Here is a 16,897-nt window from a genome sequence, read left to right as displayed (position 1 = left end):
GATATCTAGTAGGTACCACTAACAAATGTTTGTTTTATAAAAAGAATCAAGATTTTAGGTTAGTAGGATACTGTGATGCTGACTATGTAGGAGATAAAGTAGAAAGAAAGAGCACAAGTGGAGGATGTCATTATATTAGACCTTGTCTGATATCTTGGACAGGCAAGAAACAAAACTCCATTACTTTATCTACATCTGAAGCTGAATATGTGTTTGCTGTAAGTTGTTGTTCACAACTGTTATGGGTAAAGTATCAGCTAGAAGATTACTTTAGTTTTGAAAAACAATATACCAGTATATTGTGACAACACTATTGCAATCAACCTATCTAAAAATCCCATACAACATTCAAAGGCTAAGAATATTGAGATAAGATATCATTTTATTTGTGATTATGTGTAAAAAGGTGTTTTTGATATAAATTTTATAGACACAGATCATCAATGGGTTGATATCTTCACTAAGCCTTTGTCTAAAGAACGCTTAGTCTGTATAAAGGAACATTTAGATAAGACTAGTTTATCAAAATAATGAAATATTTATTTATGGACGATCTAATCGTCTTACTTTCTTATCATTAATCTGTTGGACTAATTTTTGTTGAAGTATACAGATAGAAGATGAAACGTGTTCACAAAGACAAAAACATTTTAGTTTTTATTGAGGAATGTGAGCCATAATTTTTGCCATGATTGAAAACTGTTTTCAAAATATTTAATAGGATTTGAGTTGCTACATCAATCTCTCTCTCCTCTCCTTTTTGAAAAACTATAAAAGATAAACGCGGGCACTTCGAATTTTTTGAACTCTAAGAAGTATTTGTGCTTATGCAAATCATCGTCTGAGAAATCATAAAACTTCAAAAATTGCTCTCCTTTCTTTCTCTTCAAAACTCTTTGTGGACAATGACACCCCCAAGGAAGAACGAGTCCTTCGATATTCCCATCATCAAAAATGTTGAAGATGCCTTTCAAGCTTTCCCTAAAGACTGGTTTATCCTTGGGAAATGGATAAACTGTCAAAATCTTTGACAGGGTTGGCTAGACATCCTTTCTAGAAAAGTTCAGTACCTGTCATTATGACCCATATGCTTCTTCTAGGAACAACAAGACAAGATGGAGTCAGCATCAAGGGGACTGTTGCTGAGACTCAAGTGGTGATCTCTCCTACCACCATTGTTGTTACATCTAGATGTGCTTTAGACGATCTCTCCTACCACCATTCTCCTAGGATCTATCAAAGTCCTATAAAGAATAAATGAAACCCACACTTTGGAGATGTTGATCCTCATCAAAGGGCACTCTCTATTGTTGTAGACCTACAATGATGAAAGAAGTGACTTCCTCATTTAAGTATAAAACATGTTATCCTATCATCATGGTCTTTGCATGAAAAGAGACGTGCATTAAATGCTCAAACGGACTCAAGACATCAAACGAAGAATATAGTGAAGAATCCAACTATTGAGAGACAATGGATACTTAAATATGAAGGCTATATATAGAAGAAGCTTTGAAGAAACAAGACATGAATCACCTACGTGAATCATTCTTTCTTGTGTAAAGCTTTCTATAAATTCTTGTAAAGATACAAAGTTCTCAAAATATCATGTATACCTTGAGAGAAAAGACTAAAAGTGTTAAGTGACATATCCGTCTATTAGACAATCATACTTTAGTTAGTCAACAATCTTCCGACAAATCATGTTGATTTGTTTAGAACCAATAGTGACTTGGTATGAAAAAAAATATTAGGTTTAAGTCAAGCTTGACTAGAGTTTGCAAGTGTAAGAGCTAGAAGTGACAGTGAACAATACTTCAAACTTGGACAAGTTAGTGAAAAATTGGTGGTTGTCAAGAACTGAACATAATCTTGAGTTAAGACGAACCAATATAAATTCTTTGTGTGATTTCTTGTCTAACTAACAAAGAGTTTTTGAATTTGTTTTTGTGAATGTATGTATACATGATTTTGATGATGCCAAAGAAGAATCAAACAAAGTTGTTTCAAAGGATAAGCATGGCTTCAAGATTAATACAAGATTGCTTCAACAAATAAAGTCTTACTTCAAGATTAACTCAAGATCAAGCCTTGCCTTAAAACAAAGTGCTTTCAAGACATTCAAGACTCTGGTAATCAATTACCAGGCAGTGTAATCGATTACCAGAAGACAGGGCTGAGAAATAGTTGTTGAAAACGGTTTTGAATTTGAATTTTTAACATGTAATCGATTACCATATGTTTGTAATCGATTACCAGCAACGAAACTCCTGAAATTCAAATTCAAAAGTCATGACCCTTCAAATTATAATTGTGTAATCGATTACACAAACATTGTAATCGATTACCAGTGGAGAGTTTTTAGAAAATCTGCCAACAGTCACATCTTTTGATTGGATTTGTGAATGGCCATCAAAGGCCTATAAATAGGTGACTTGGGCATGAATTTTGAAGAGAGAGTTTTGTTGGTCTAGAATGTCTTATCCTCTCAAAAGAAAATGAGAGAGATTTCAAGAGAACTTCATTGTCAAATGCTCTCTCAAGAACTCTTGGGCAAACACTTGCAAATCCATTAAGAGTTCATCCATGGATCTTCATTGCAATATTCTTCTCTTCAAGAGAGAATTCTTCTTTGTTTCTTCTCTTTCAATGAGATTGAGTAAGGGACCGAGGGTCTCTTGAGTTGTAAGGATTCCTGAACACAAGGGATGGGTTGTCCCTGTGTGGTTTAGAAGTTGTAAAGGATTTTACAAAGATAGTAGAAATCTCAAGTGGGTTGCTTGAGTAATGGACGTAGGCACGGAATTTGTCGAACCAATATAAAACTTTGTTTTCATTTTATCTTCCCTTATCTCATTTATTTATTGCAATCAATTGTGTCTTGCATGTTTAAAGAAGATTATTAAATTGATTGTTGCTTCTTCTGCATTCTAAGCCTATCACTCTTAAGTTATTGAGGCCACAAGGTCTAACAAGTGGTATCAGAGCGGGATTCTTGTATAAAGTTTAAAAACTTCAAGAATAGATATGGCCTCATTCAACTTTCCATTTCCTGAGGGAAAATCTATTAATAGGCCTCTTATGTTCAATGGCAAGGGTTATCACTATTGGAAAACCCGAATGCAGATCCTTATTGAAGCCATAGATTTAAATATATGGGAAGCCATTGAAGTTGGTCCCTTTATTCCTACAAAGGTAGTGGGAAATGCAACTATAGAAAAACCAAGAGAAGAATGGAATGATGATGAAAGAAGAAAGGTTCAATACAATTTAAAGGCCAAAAATATAATCACTTCTGCATTAGGCATGGATGAATATTTTAGAGTCTCAAATTGTAAAAATGCAAAAGAAATGTGGGATACATTGCAAGTAACCTATGAAGGCACAAATGATGTCAAGAGATCTAGAATAAACACTCTCACACATGAATATGAACTGTTCAAAATGTTTCAATATGAGACCATAGAAGATATGCAGGAGAGATTTACTTGTATAGTTAATCATCTTGCATCATTGGGAAAAATATTTCCTAATGAAGATCTTATTAACAAAGTGTTGAGATGTTTAAGCAGGCAATGACAACCAAAAGTAACAGCAATTGCAAAATCAAGAGATCTCACTAATATGTCTCTTGCCACTCTCTTTGGAAAACTTCAAGAACATGAAATGGAACTTATGAGACTCCATCAACATGGAGAGAATGATATAAAGAGAAAAGGAATAGCACTCAGAGCCTCATCATCTTTTATTCAAGAAGAAAGTGACAAAGAGGACTTGACTGAAATAGAAGAAGATGATGATGATTTTAAATTCTTTGTGAAAAGGTTCAATAAATTTCTGAGAAACAAAAGAAATAAAAGGGAATCAAACATCAATACAAAGAAGAAAGAAGAAGATTCCTCCTTAGCCCTAACATGCTATGAAAGCAATCAATCTGGGCACATGAGATTCGATTGTCTTGTCTTTAAAAGAAGAATTGAAAAATCCAACAAGAGGAATCTCAAAGAAAGGAAAGAAAAGAAATCATAAATCACTTGGGAAGATAATGACAAAAGTTCTTCAAGTGATTCAGAAAAATAAAATCATAAGCAAACATTGCAAAACCAAGGGGGAAAAATTATCTATTCTTTATGAGATAACTTTTTATATATGAAAAATATGAAATCTTCAACTGTCATATAAGCAAACATTGCAAAACCAAGGGGGAGTAAACTATATGCAAATAGATATTTTTTTATTTTTGTTGTTGCTCCTAACCTACAGGTGGTTGTCATCATCAAAAAGGGGGGAAAATGTAAATCATGCAGGTTTCGATGATGTCAAAAAGAATTTGCTTGATAAAGGGGGAGAATGTGAATCATGCATATCTTGATGATGTCAAAATGAAATCACTTGATTGTCATCATCAAAAAGGGGGAGAATGTGAATGTATGTATACATGATTTTGATGATGCCAAAGAAGAATCAAACAAAGTTGCTTCAAAGGATAAGCATGGCTTCAAGATTAATACAAGATTGCTTCAACAAATAAAGCCTTGCTTCAAGATTAACTCAAGATCAAGACTTGCCTTAAAAAAAAGTGCTTTCAAGACATTCAAGGCTCTGGTAATCAATTACCAGGCAGTGTAATCGATTACCAGAAGACAGGGCTGAGAGATAGCTGTTGAAAACGGTTTTGAATTTGAATTTTTAACATGTAATCGATTACCATATGTCTGTAATCGATTACCAGCAATGAAACTCCTGAAATTCAAATTCAAAAGTCATGACCCTTCAAATTATAATTGGGTAATCGATTACACAAACATTGTAATCGATTACCAGTGGAGAGTTTTTAGAAAATCTGTCAACAGTCACATCTTTTGATTGGAAGAAAGATTCCAAGAGATTCCAAGAAAACTTCATTGCCAAATGCTCTCTCAAAAACTCTTGGGCAAACACTTGCAAATCCATTAAGAGTTCATCCATGGATCTTTATTGTAATATTCTTTTCTTCAAGAGAGAATTCTTCTTTCTTTCTTCTCTTTCAATGAGATTGAGTAAGGGACCGAGGGTCTCTTGAGTTGTAAGGATTCTTGAACACAAGAGATGGGTTGTCCCTGTGTGGTTCAGAAATTGTAAAAGATTTTACAAAGATAGTGGAAATCTCAAGTGGGTTGCTTGAGTACTGGACGTAGGCACAGAATTTGTCGAACCAGTATAAAACTGTGTTTGCATTCTATCTTCCCTTATCTCATTTATTTATTGCAATCAATTGTGTTTTGCATGTTTAAAGAATATTATTAAATTGATTGTTGTTTTTTTTGCATTCTAAGCCTATCTTTTTAAGTTATTGAGGCCACAAGCTCTAACAGTTTTTATTGTCTTAAGAAAAACTATAAATTTCTAAAAAACACTATTCAACCTCCTTCTTTTGTTATTTGCTTCTATATAATTCATGGAGATAATAATTTATTTGAAATTACATTAATATCTAAATTAATAAGGTAAACTTATATTTTTTTAATTGGTTGTTATAATAATTCAAAGGTAAATATATTTGTATGGGTCCAATGTAGGTGAACATGAGGTTGATGTTGATATCCAAATTACTTACATCTAAATTCATATCATTATGTGATTAATCATTCTAAAATAATGGACAATGGATTGTACGAGTTCTAATACTAGTAATTTTTCAAGAGAAAGATAAAGATATTAAATTTATAACTTTTATATTATAATGATTATTTATTATATTTATCAATTATGTTACAATTTATATAAATATGTCAATATATATATATATATATATATATATATATATAATTTGAATATTGATAAACATATATTTACATTTCTTTATAACATAGATACATACATAATTTTAATAAGAGAGATATTAATAATGAAAAATATTTTATTAATATTTCATAATTATTAATTTTTCTTTGAAAACATGTTTTCTTAAAAGAAATAATCGAGTTGTTTTATTTTTGTTAACAATATTAAAGAGGTTGCAATTTTTTTCCTATTATAAGTTGATTTAGTTTATTTCTAACTATAAGAAAAACTATTTTATTATTAACTTAGTCAAATAAAAAACAAAAATAGTTATTTATAGAGAAATTGAGTTCAAGTACTTAAGTAAAGTTTTGGGGTTTAAAATTTGTATATGATAAAATGAGAGATTTTTCATTAAGGATAATATAAATAGATTTTTAAAAATTAATAATTGATAAAGTTAGTGAGTACTTTTATATTTATAATATGATTGAAAGAAAATTAGTCAAATAAAAAAAATATTTCATATTTATAAGAAGGAAAAGACAAAGGGACGGTGGAGAAGTGAATGATGAATATTACAATTCCGACCATTTTTTCATGTTAACCTACAAGACAAAAATAGACAAGTATAAAGTACAAGAAATTGGATCATGTTTTGGAAAACAATATTTTAATGAGAACTTAATGGAAAAATATAAATTATACCAAACTTTAAATGCTTACAAGTTCAATAGTAATTAAATGATCCCCGAAAAAAGGTTAAATAGTAAATGAACCTAAGATAATATAAAAATTTATGTTTTGTAAACTCTATCGGAGTTAAACGCTAAGATATTATTATTTTTATAATTGAAAGAATCTTTCTGTCCGAAAATATAGATTTTTTATAACACTCTGATTTATCAAGAAAAAAGATCTAAAGATTTTTCATTGTTTATGTCAAAAGATTCAATTTGAATATTATTCGAATAATTTAATTTTAATTTTAATATATTAATGTGTTACATACAATCATATAGTTGAATGTTTTTTTTTTATGTTTCTAAAAAAATTACAGAGAGACATGAATCTAACTTTTAAGAGTGAGGAAAAAAGTTATAAAAATATAAAAAATACAGCAATATCCTTATTAGTTCATCATTTGCACTTATATGAAATTTTAAAATATTTTCTTATTAAATATACTAAATAATTAAATTTAAGAATAAAAAATACTAATAAACATTTTAAATATATTTATTATTATTTTAATTAATATTTTTTATGTTATTAAATTTTTTCATATATTAAGTATATTTTTAAATTTTAATGTATAGCTTCATTTTTAATATATTAAATATTATAATGTTTAAGTATTTTTATTTTTTAATTCTTTTAAAATTGTCGAAGAACTAATAAATATATTGTTTAAGAATATCATTGTGCCCTATAAAAAAAAAAGAATATTATTGTGACCACATGAATAAAAATATTTTAGTAGAAATCATACTGAATTTCCAAAGTAAAGAGAACGAAAAATTCTATAAAGTTACAAACTAAGTAAAAAAAAACATATATTAATAATCACACAAACATTTTTTTATAATTTTAAAACTTATAAAAAATATTTTTACAACAAAACTTATTCAAACCTATAGTTTGATTAAATTACTATTTAAATTTTATTTATTTTTTATGAAAGAAATGTTATAATATTTATTTGTAAAGGTTATTAATTATTTATTTAATTGTTTTACATATCATCTATATAAATCGTTTAGACAAAACTAGTAGTAACAAAATTTAAATAATTTATATAAAAGAAAATACTAAATAATCGTTTTATAAGTGTCTTATACTATAAAACATTTTTTTCTTCCTTTTAAGTGTTAACCATTAAAAATACATCCCTATATAAAATAATCGTAAAGCGAATTCTAAAACTAAAGCAGTGCTCCTGTTTCCTATTAATTATTTTTTTAAAAAAAATACTTTTCATAAAAAATTTAATTAAATTTTAAAAAAATTATGTTTTTAGAATTTTTATTTAGGAATTAAAAATTAAATTTAAAAAAGTTAGAGAAGTTTCACCCATCAAATTTTTATTTAATTAAACCTTTTTTTAAATATTACCTCTCAATCAAGCATCTTCTCATATTTAAACACCAATAACAAATTCGGAAGCAACACGAGCGTCTCCACTTTCCAGATAAAAAGCGAACCAAACACCCAAAAAGCCTGCTTATACATATCAAACGAATTGTTTTAACCTTACTTGATCCCCAAGTCACACCCAAACAGGATCGGCGCGCGTCAACCCCCCAGAATACTCTAAACTTCCCTCTCACTTTTACCATAATTGTCAGATACGCAAATATTCTGTTTAATTAACACACAAATCCACACTTATTAATTTCCAATATACTCGATTTAGTTACCACATTAAACAGTTTTCACGCCTATATTTAATTAATTTTATACCACGAACCCACAAAAAATCAAAATAATTTACTATAAAATCAATAAACTTACTACATATTACTGTACCAATTTATAATTTATAATTAAATATCAAATTTTTGATAGAATTTAGTCATATCTTTAAAATTTAGAATTCAATAAACATATCCGATTAATATAATTTTCTTACATTATTAATTAACTACAAATATTTTTATATCATTTTAAAGATACATATTATTCAAAAATGCAGAAAATTCCTTATAGAATAATAAATTTTAAGACAGAAAGATAGTGTAAACAATTTTTAAACGTATAAAATATTTTATTTAGATTAAATTTTATTTAACTTTAGATAAAGATAACAAATTGGATTATTAACAAAACATATTCTAGTAGTACTTACTAAAGTGAAATTCCAGAAGCACCCCTACCCTAACCGCCTCTCTATATTTTCAAAACTACACCTAAAACCCCGAATTGCGAAACACCAGACTACCTTTCTCCCATTTGTACATAAAGGGGCGTAAACCCCTTTGAACCTGTTAACCACGCAAAGTCCAAAATCTGCACAAGAACTCGCCGGAGAAAAAAAAAAGAATGATCGATAGAGGGAAAACGTCGGTCGCCGTCGTGTACTCCGACGGAAACCGCGAGATCAATGTCGGCACGGTCGTGGTGGACCCCACGCTCAACTTTAAGAGCCTCGTCACGCTCCTCAGCCAGCGGATCGGGATCTCGCCGCACCAGTTATCCGTCTACCTCGCCTCCGTCGGCACCGACCGCAAGATTCCGGTCACGTCCAAGCTCAACCTCGCCGCCGTGCGCCGCGACGGCGCCGCGCACTTCTTCTTCGTGAAGCGCTCCAAGCGCAACAAGAAGGCGAACGGAAGCGGAAACGGAAAGGACGCCATGAAGAAGAATTACCCTCGTCCTCCGCCGGAGAAGGTCATGCTCCTCCGCCGTGCCGATGCCGGAGCTCCGCCTTTCATGCCGCCGGTTCTGAATCGGGCACAGTACGAGCGAAGGCTGATGAATCTGCACATCGAGAGACAGTCTTATCTGATGAATATGAGCCTCGGAGTCAACGGCGGAAGAGAATCACCGAATAACTCCGCCGCCGTCACCGCCGCCTTCCCCGCCGTGTGCGATGAATGTTTAAAGGCAAAAGTCAGCGGAAATAACCGCGATTTTCATCCATGCGTGAACGACGCAGTTATTGTAGGGTTCCGGTCACGGGAGGGACCGATTACACGGCCGGTGAAGAACGCCGACAAAGCCGGCACCTGAATTCTGGAGTTGGTTGTTTTTTGTTTCGTTTCGTTTCTTTTCTCTCTTCAAGGAAGAGAAAAATTGTGCATAAGAAAAAACATAAACAAGAAGGAAGGGGGTAGTGATCACGTGCGGAGGGGTATACGATAAGCGAAAGAGAGGTATACCTTTACAGTTATGTGTTTGACATTTGATTAATTAGTTCTTAGGTGACTATAAGCAATTACGCATAATAATATATAGACGATCTTGCCCTAAGGGGAAGAAGGGGCTTTTAATTATTGAGCTTTTGTAGAGAGGGTTGTTTTGGAAATTTCACTTATCAGTTGGATTGCTTTGGTCCAACGTCAAAATTGGGGTGCATTGTATTGTGTAGGACCTTAACAAGAGAGGTTGAAGTGTTTGCTCATGCAATAAATGCTTCCTCTTCTTTTGGCATTGCATAATGCATGTTCATTTTGTAGTACCTCATAAAAGAATGCAAATTTATATAATTGGTATGTTATGCTAGAAGCTTCGTATTTACTTGCACCTTATCTTATTGTAGAATAGCGTGTTTTTTTTCTTTCTTGAAGCTTTTTTTCTCACTTTGGGGCGTGAAGCGGTGAATGAAATTTTATCTATTGAAGCAATAATTGTTCAAAGTGTCGTTTTTGAAGGGTCGCCCACTCGCGCCGCACGTTATGGGGGAGATTGATCGTTTTAACTTTTCAAGTCTTAACTTTAGACGTTGATTTCATTAAATTAATTTTTTTATTATAAGAAAAATTGGCTATAGCTAACGATGAATTAACCTGATTTGTTGTTAATTTTTAACTCAATTACTGTTTGTAACAAGTAAACGGAAGAAAATAAAAGTGGGATTTGAATCACCATTCACCAGCGATGCAACTTGCAGGTAGAAAGAGAGCATGTGAGCCACACATTAAAAAAAAAAATCCAGGTATCTGTTTCTTATTCGTGTTTCACTCCAATTGTAGTTTCAATTCAATTATCAGATTATTCAAATCCGGTAATAATGACCCCTTAATGATGGGTGGCTTTATTTTCATTGAAACATCAGTTAGTGAACTTTTTGCAAAACTTGAAGCTACTGATTTATGGCACATTTAGAGTGTGAGAATATTTTAATTATTAAACAAATATTATGGGTTTAACTTACACTCTTAAAGTAGGATTGTGCATCAATTTGGCTTGGGTTTAGTGGAAGAGTTAATCTTTCTTTTAAGTTTAATTTTTTTGTTCATGACTTTGAATGGTATTATCTTCGCAAAAAATACATGTATAAAATTAAAATTAGAATCGTAAGTATTTTAGTCATAGAACTTAAAAGTAAAGTGTATCATGAGTTCATGACTAAAACTTGTTTGAATAAGTGGTTAGACAATTGGACAGAGTTAGGATTAGAGATGTCATTTGACTCAGTAGGAGAATAATTAGTTAAAGTGTCAAATAAAATTTCTAAATTCCTTTTGTTAAAAAATTAAAAAGTGTAACGTGATTGGCACAGTAACTTTTATTAGAGTTTGATGTAAGGGGAAACAGAAGAAAGAAAACACGGATATTGAAAAGTATGCATTAAGATAATTGACTTTAGGATTGAATTTTCAATTATGCATATAAAAAAAATTGAAATTAAAAAAAATGAAAAAATGGTTTGTTAAGAGAAGCAAATCTTATTTTGATATCTTTATGTCTTGAAAATATTAATGTTTGGTTAGAAATTCAATACAAGTGAATCTAAAATCTGATTTTTAAAAATGTTATTATATGTTATTCTAGTTCCAATAAAATTTTATTTATATATAAATTAGTTTCCACAAGTTTTTACTTATTAGTAGGGGTGAAAATGAGTCGAGTCGTTTGTCAATGGTCTATAGCTTGACTTATTTAAGGCTCGGCTTGGCTTGTTTAGTATAAAGGTCAAGTTCAAGTTTTTTAAAAAATCCTTTTAAATAAAAATGTCAAAGTCAAACTATAAAAAAAACTTATTAAACTTGACAAGTCGGCTTGTTTAAGTAATAATTATTATTATTATTATTTATACCATTTTTATGACATTATGAAAGACAGAATGAAGTGACATAAAGTTCTTAAAGATTTAGTTTGCATGTGGAAAATTTTCAAAAAGAAAAAGACTTAAGTTAAAAGGATAATGCAACCAGATTAATATTTTTAAAGAAAAAAATGTTTTGTAAAGACATTTTCAGACAATTTAAATATTTTTATTTGACTATATTAGTATAAATCATTTCTAATCCATATATTTTTTTAATATTATACTTTTTTTTTCATTTTCTTTTGATATACTTTGTGTTTTAATAACTTAAATTTAATATGATTTTGTTTATAAATTATTTTTGGATTTGTACATTACTTATATGAAATTTTATAAGTTTCTTTTTTTAGTTAGTATTTCACTAGGTTTTAAAACAATTAATTGATTAAATATGTCTTTAAGCAGACTTTCAAATAGGCTCGTAGGTAAAGCCAAGCTTTTATGTGAGCCGAGCCGAGCCTTTACAAAAAGTCTATAAGCCAACCTCAAGCCTTGCGTATTCAACTCAAGCCGAGCTCAAACCTAGTAAAGTCTGGCTTGGCTTATTTTCACCCCTACTTATTAGTAGGGGTGGGTAAGCGGGTCGGCCCGTCCCGCATAAGGTCCGTCCACATAAGCCCGATTGGTAGCGGATCGATTTAATCTGCCCCGTTTCTTACACGGACCAAATAAATTGGTCCGTTCCCGTCCCGCGGACCCTGCGGGTCAAACGGGTCAGTCCGCGGGCCTAATTTTAAAAGAATTTTAATTTTAATAAAAATATAATACAATCAAATTAAGTTCAATACAAATGTAAATAAAATCTCAATAATTAGTCAATTACATCAATAAAATAAATAATGTCTTAACAAAAGAAAATCCAAGCAATAAATCTAAAATATGAAATTTAAACATCTCCAATAACGAATGATTTCATATTTGAAGTAGCTTGAGTCTTCTCCATCTCCATATCTTCATCTTCTTTTCCTAAAACTCGAAATAATAATAAATATTAGAATAAAATCAAGTTAAGTGATTAAAAGACAATAATTATTACATAGTATTTACCCTGCATATCAAATACTAGTAACCAATTTTTAGTATATATTGTCAACAAGAAGTGTAGTTTGATATTTGTTAAGCACACGTGAGGAGAAAAAATGTTCTGAGCCTGCTACAACTACTAAATATGATATGAGCTATTTTTTATAATAAAAATATATTGAAATATCTTTAAAAATATTTTTTTAACAATTAGTTTTGGCTTAAATGATAAGAATTGATATTTTTATTATTTATGACTTTCAGATATGAAAATGATAGATTAAAAGAGAAAAAGATCGAGAAAATATCAAAAAAGAAGATTTTTAGCAGATTATCACTTATCTTTTTTTATCTTAATCTTTTATTTTTGTTATCTTTTATTTTTCTTATCTTATCTTTTTTATCTTTACCATCTTTTAATTTAAATATTTTATTTTTATCTTTATATGTTTATCTTATCTAATATATTTCTTTATATGTTATTTAAAAAAAAAAGTTTAAAGTGAAAAATAGAAAATCAAACCTAATATAATTGGGTCAGGATCACACAAATTAAACCTAATACGGGCAGCGGGCAACTTGTGGACCCCGCAGGCCAAACCTGCATAGTCCGCGGGTTAAGCAGGGTGGGCCCAAAAATATGACATAACCATGGATCGTTTAAAAAAATTGGTTCGTAACCCGTGCGGACCGCGGGCCCCGTGGGTCAGTCCATGGACTTGGACCCGTTTTGTGAATGTATGTATACATGATTTTGATGATGTCAAAGAAGAATCTAACAAGGCTGTTTCAAATGATAAGCATTTGCTTCAAGAATAATTCAAGATTGCTTCAACAAACAAAGCCTTGTTTTGAAGATTCACTAAAGACCAAGCCTTGCCTTAAAACAAAGTGCTTTCAAGACATGCAAGGCTCTGGTAATCGATTACCAGGAAGTGTAATCGATTACCAGAAGATAGGGTTGAGAAATAGCTGTTGAAAAATGTTTTGAATTTGAATTTTCAGCATGTAATCGATTACCATATGTCTGTAATCGATTACCAGCAACGAAACTTTGGAAATTCAAATTCAAAAGTCATAACCCTTCAAATTATAACTGTGTAATCGATTACACAAACATTGTAATCGATTACCAGTGGAAAATTTTTAGAAAATCTGTCAGCAGTCACATCTTTTCATTAGATTTGTGAATGGCCATCAAAGGCCTATAAATAGGTGACTTGGGCACGAATTTTATGAGAGAGTTTTTGATCAAAATGTTTTATCCTCTCAAAAGATAGAGAGAGTTTTGCTTGACAAAAATGTCTTATCCTCTAAAAAGACAATGAGAGAGATTCCAAGAGAACTTCATTGTAAAATGCTCTCTCAAGAACTCTTGGGCAAACACTTGCAAATCCATTAAGAGTTCATCCATGGATCTTCATTGTAATATTCTTCTCTTGAAGAGAGAATTCTTCTTCCATTCTTCTTACTCAATGAAATTGATTAAGGGACCGAGAGTCTCTTGAGTTGTAAGGATTCCTGAACACAAGGGATGGGTTGTCCCTGTGTGGTTCAGAAGTTGTAAAGGATTTTACAAAGATAGTGGAAATCTCAAGTGGGTTGCTTGAGTACTGGACGTAGGCACGGGTTGTGGCCGAACCAGTATAAAACTGTGTTTGCATTCTCTCTTCCCTTATCTCATTTATGTTATTGCAATCAATTTTGCCTTGCATGTTTAAAGAACATTATTAAATTGATTGTTGCTGCTTCTTCTGCATTCTAAGCCTATCCCTCTTAAGATTATTGAGGCCACAAGGTCCAACACGTTTACCTACCCCTACTTATTAGCAAGTTTATCCTTTTAATTTGTCTACTTATAAATATTATTTTTCCTCTCAAATGACTAATTTGTAGTATAGACAAAAATTAGTAATTAAAGTAATACATTACTAATTTTTGGGAACTATGTTTTTTATTAATTATTATTACATAATGTATCAAAATCATATATTTATTTACCTTTTAAAAATATTATGAATGTTGACCTACATAAAGAGACAAACATATAAATTTATTGAGAATAAATTTATGTTTTATTTAGAGGACTTGTTACAAAATAGGTTTTTAACTGAATTATCTTAAAGGTAATAACCTTATATCATGTTAAGTTATTAGACTTTATTCTTATAAAACTTAGCTCATCTATTCTCATCTATTTTATGCTCTAAGTAGCAATGATTTTATAATTTTTATAAATTATAATTTGATTCACATAAATTTTTTTTAAAGGACTATGAGACAATTCCCATAAGAGAAGTTACACTTATATAAAAGCTCTAATATAAAATAGACCTTATTAAGTATGTTAAGAGTTCAAATCAGACTTTTAAATAAGTGTAAGACTTTGAATTTTTTAAAAAGATTAGACTGATTAAGCAAAGTCTTATGGTGGAATTAAAATAATGTGTTGCTAATAGTTTTGTTTATATATATATATATATATATATATATATATATATATATATATATATATATATATATATATATCTTAAACTTTTTAAATGTCTTTACATAATGTAAGCTTTTAAATGATGAAAAGCGCTGTTAAACCTGACATTTCACAGAAACACGTTTACCTATTATGGAAAATTTAAACCTAACCTATTTTCATTTTTTTGGGTTATATACTATAGATTGTATATTTAATATTTCAAATTGTAATGAAATATAAGTTAGAATTCAAAAAATAATCTAGGCATGCTTAGTATGCATGCATTCATTTTCTTTTTCTTTTTTTCCCCTTCTCAAATTGTTATGTATCAATCACTGCATTCAAAATGAGCCGGGTGCTTAAAGCTTAGTCCATTTTGTGAAAGAAAACTTTCTTTAAAAGACATGAAACATAAATCTAAAATTACTCATATACTTATATATACAAAGTCACTTTGTACAGTTGTAAGGAATTATAAACGCCTTTTTATATATAGAAGAATTTATTATAATCAAATGCCAGATTTACATATAGATAATTAAATCCATCATATCTTTTTTTAGATAAAAAAGAAATAGTAGATGCAAATTTTACTCAACCCTTTCAACTTACAACGCAACTCGTGCACCTATAGTCGCACAAAACAATTTTTCAAATGTACATTTACAAAAATTACCATGGGCATAGCCTCTCTTAACTTGATGGTCCTGTCTTTAGGGTATAATCTAGTTGGTTTCCTACCATATGGTTTCCAATGTTTATACTATAAATACATGAACGTGAGTGCAAAACGCATAAGTCATTAAAATTTGTTCAAGAAGTTTTGGCAACATTGCAACAAATTAATTTAGTTTTAAACATGGTACCTTCAATTCTTCAAGGTGTATCTGGGGTTGGTAGAGTAACTAACCCTTACACCTTGATACCCATTCCTCTAGACTATGATCATGACAATGAGCAATCATATGATTGCGACGAGTTTTGTGGAACTCCTTGGAGAATTGCTAGAACCATCGTGGGTTTCATTGCACTTTTTATCTTCTGCCTAATTATCTTCTGCCTAATGATTCCCATCATAATTGAATATGATAATGACTCCCCAAATTCACATATTTTCCCACCATTTTTTTTCCTTCAGTCACTAAATGTTGCAACCTTCAATATCTCTCAAGGGGAGTTATCAGCCACGTGGAACGTGGACTTAACCATCTCCAACGGTGTCAACTCAACGTTAATAAACTTTCTAAACTTCAAAGCCTTTATGGTGTACAAGGAAGACAAAGTTATAGCCCTTAGTGCCCCAATTCAATCTGAGGATTTATTAAACACGCATGGGATTTTCGTTATGGACAAGAATGAGAACAAGACATTGCATTTGACTTTTAATACTACAGGGTGGGAGAGGGATCAACCCATTGTGGATGATGATGTGATTCAAGAGATTGATGAAGAGATGAAATTGGGTGCTATGAGTTTTGGATTGAAGGTAGAAGTGGAAGCGGAAATTGAAATTAATAAGATGAATGTGCCCGTGACCATGCAACCTTATTGTTCGAATTTAGAAGTTGATTTATCACCATTGGAACAAGGTGAGGTGGCGACATTGGACGATGTTGGCGTGGATAGAGAGTGCTTATACAATGTAGATCAATGGAATATCAACGATGTAGGAAATTAAGAGACGAGAGTTTTGAATTGAGAGTTTCCGAGCAAGGGGTTTGGCTTCTTATTTTTTGTTATTTTAGTATGGGGGAGGCAATAATTTTGTAATAAAAATTTTATTTGGATGCTCATTATCAATTTATTTGGTTTAGATAAAAAAGGGGAGGCAATAATTTTGTAATAAAAATTTATTTGGATGCTCA

The 16,897-nt window shown here is 30.8% G+C and overlaps 1 protein-coding gene across 1 annotated transcript; it reads left to right on the top strand.

The window, feature by feature from the left end:
• The first annotated feature begins 8,520 nt into the window (after positions 1 to 8,520).
• On the top strand, positions 8,521 to 9,990 carry LOC114370286. Its single transcript, XM_028327589.1, has one exon. It carries the CDS (start codon positions 8,806 to 8,808, stop codon positions 9,493 to 9,495), a length of 690 nt encoding a protein of 229 aa, XP_028183390.1. The 5' UTR covers positions 8,521 to 8,805; the 3' UTR covers positions 9,496 to 9,990.
• Positions 9,991 to 16,897: the final 6,907 nt, after the last annotated feature.

Source organism: Glycine soja, chromosome 10, assembly GCF_004193775.1.
Source record: "Glycine soja cultivar W05 chromosome 10, ASM419377v2, whole genome shotgun sequence".
NCBI lineage: Eukaryota > Viridiplantae > Streptophyta > Magnoliopsida > Fabales > Fabaceae > Glycine > Glycine soja.
The sequence above is the reverse complement of the archived record's forward strand: the minus strand, read 5'-3'. Positions and strand labels throughout refer to the sequence as shown.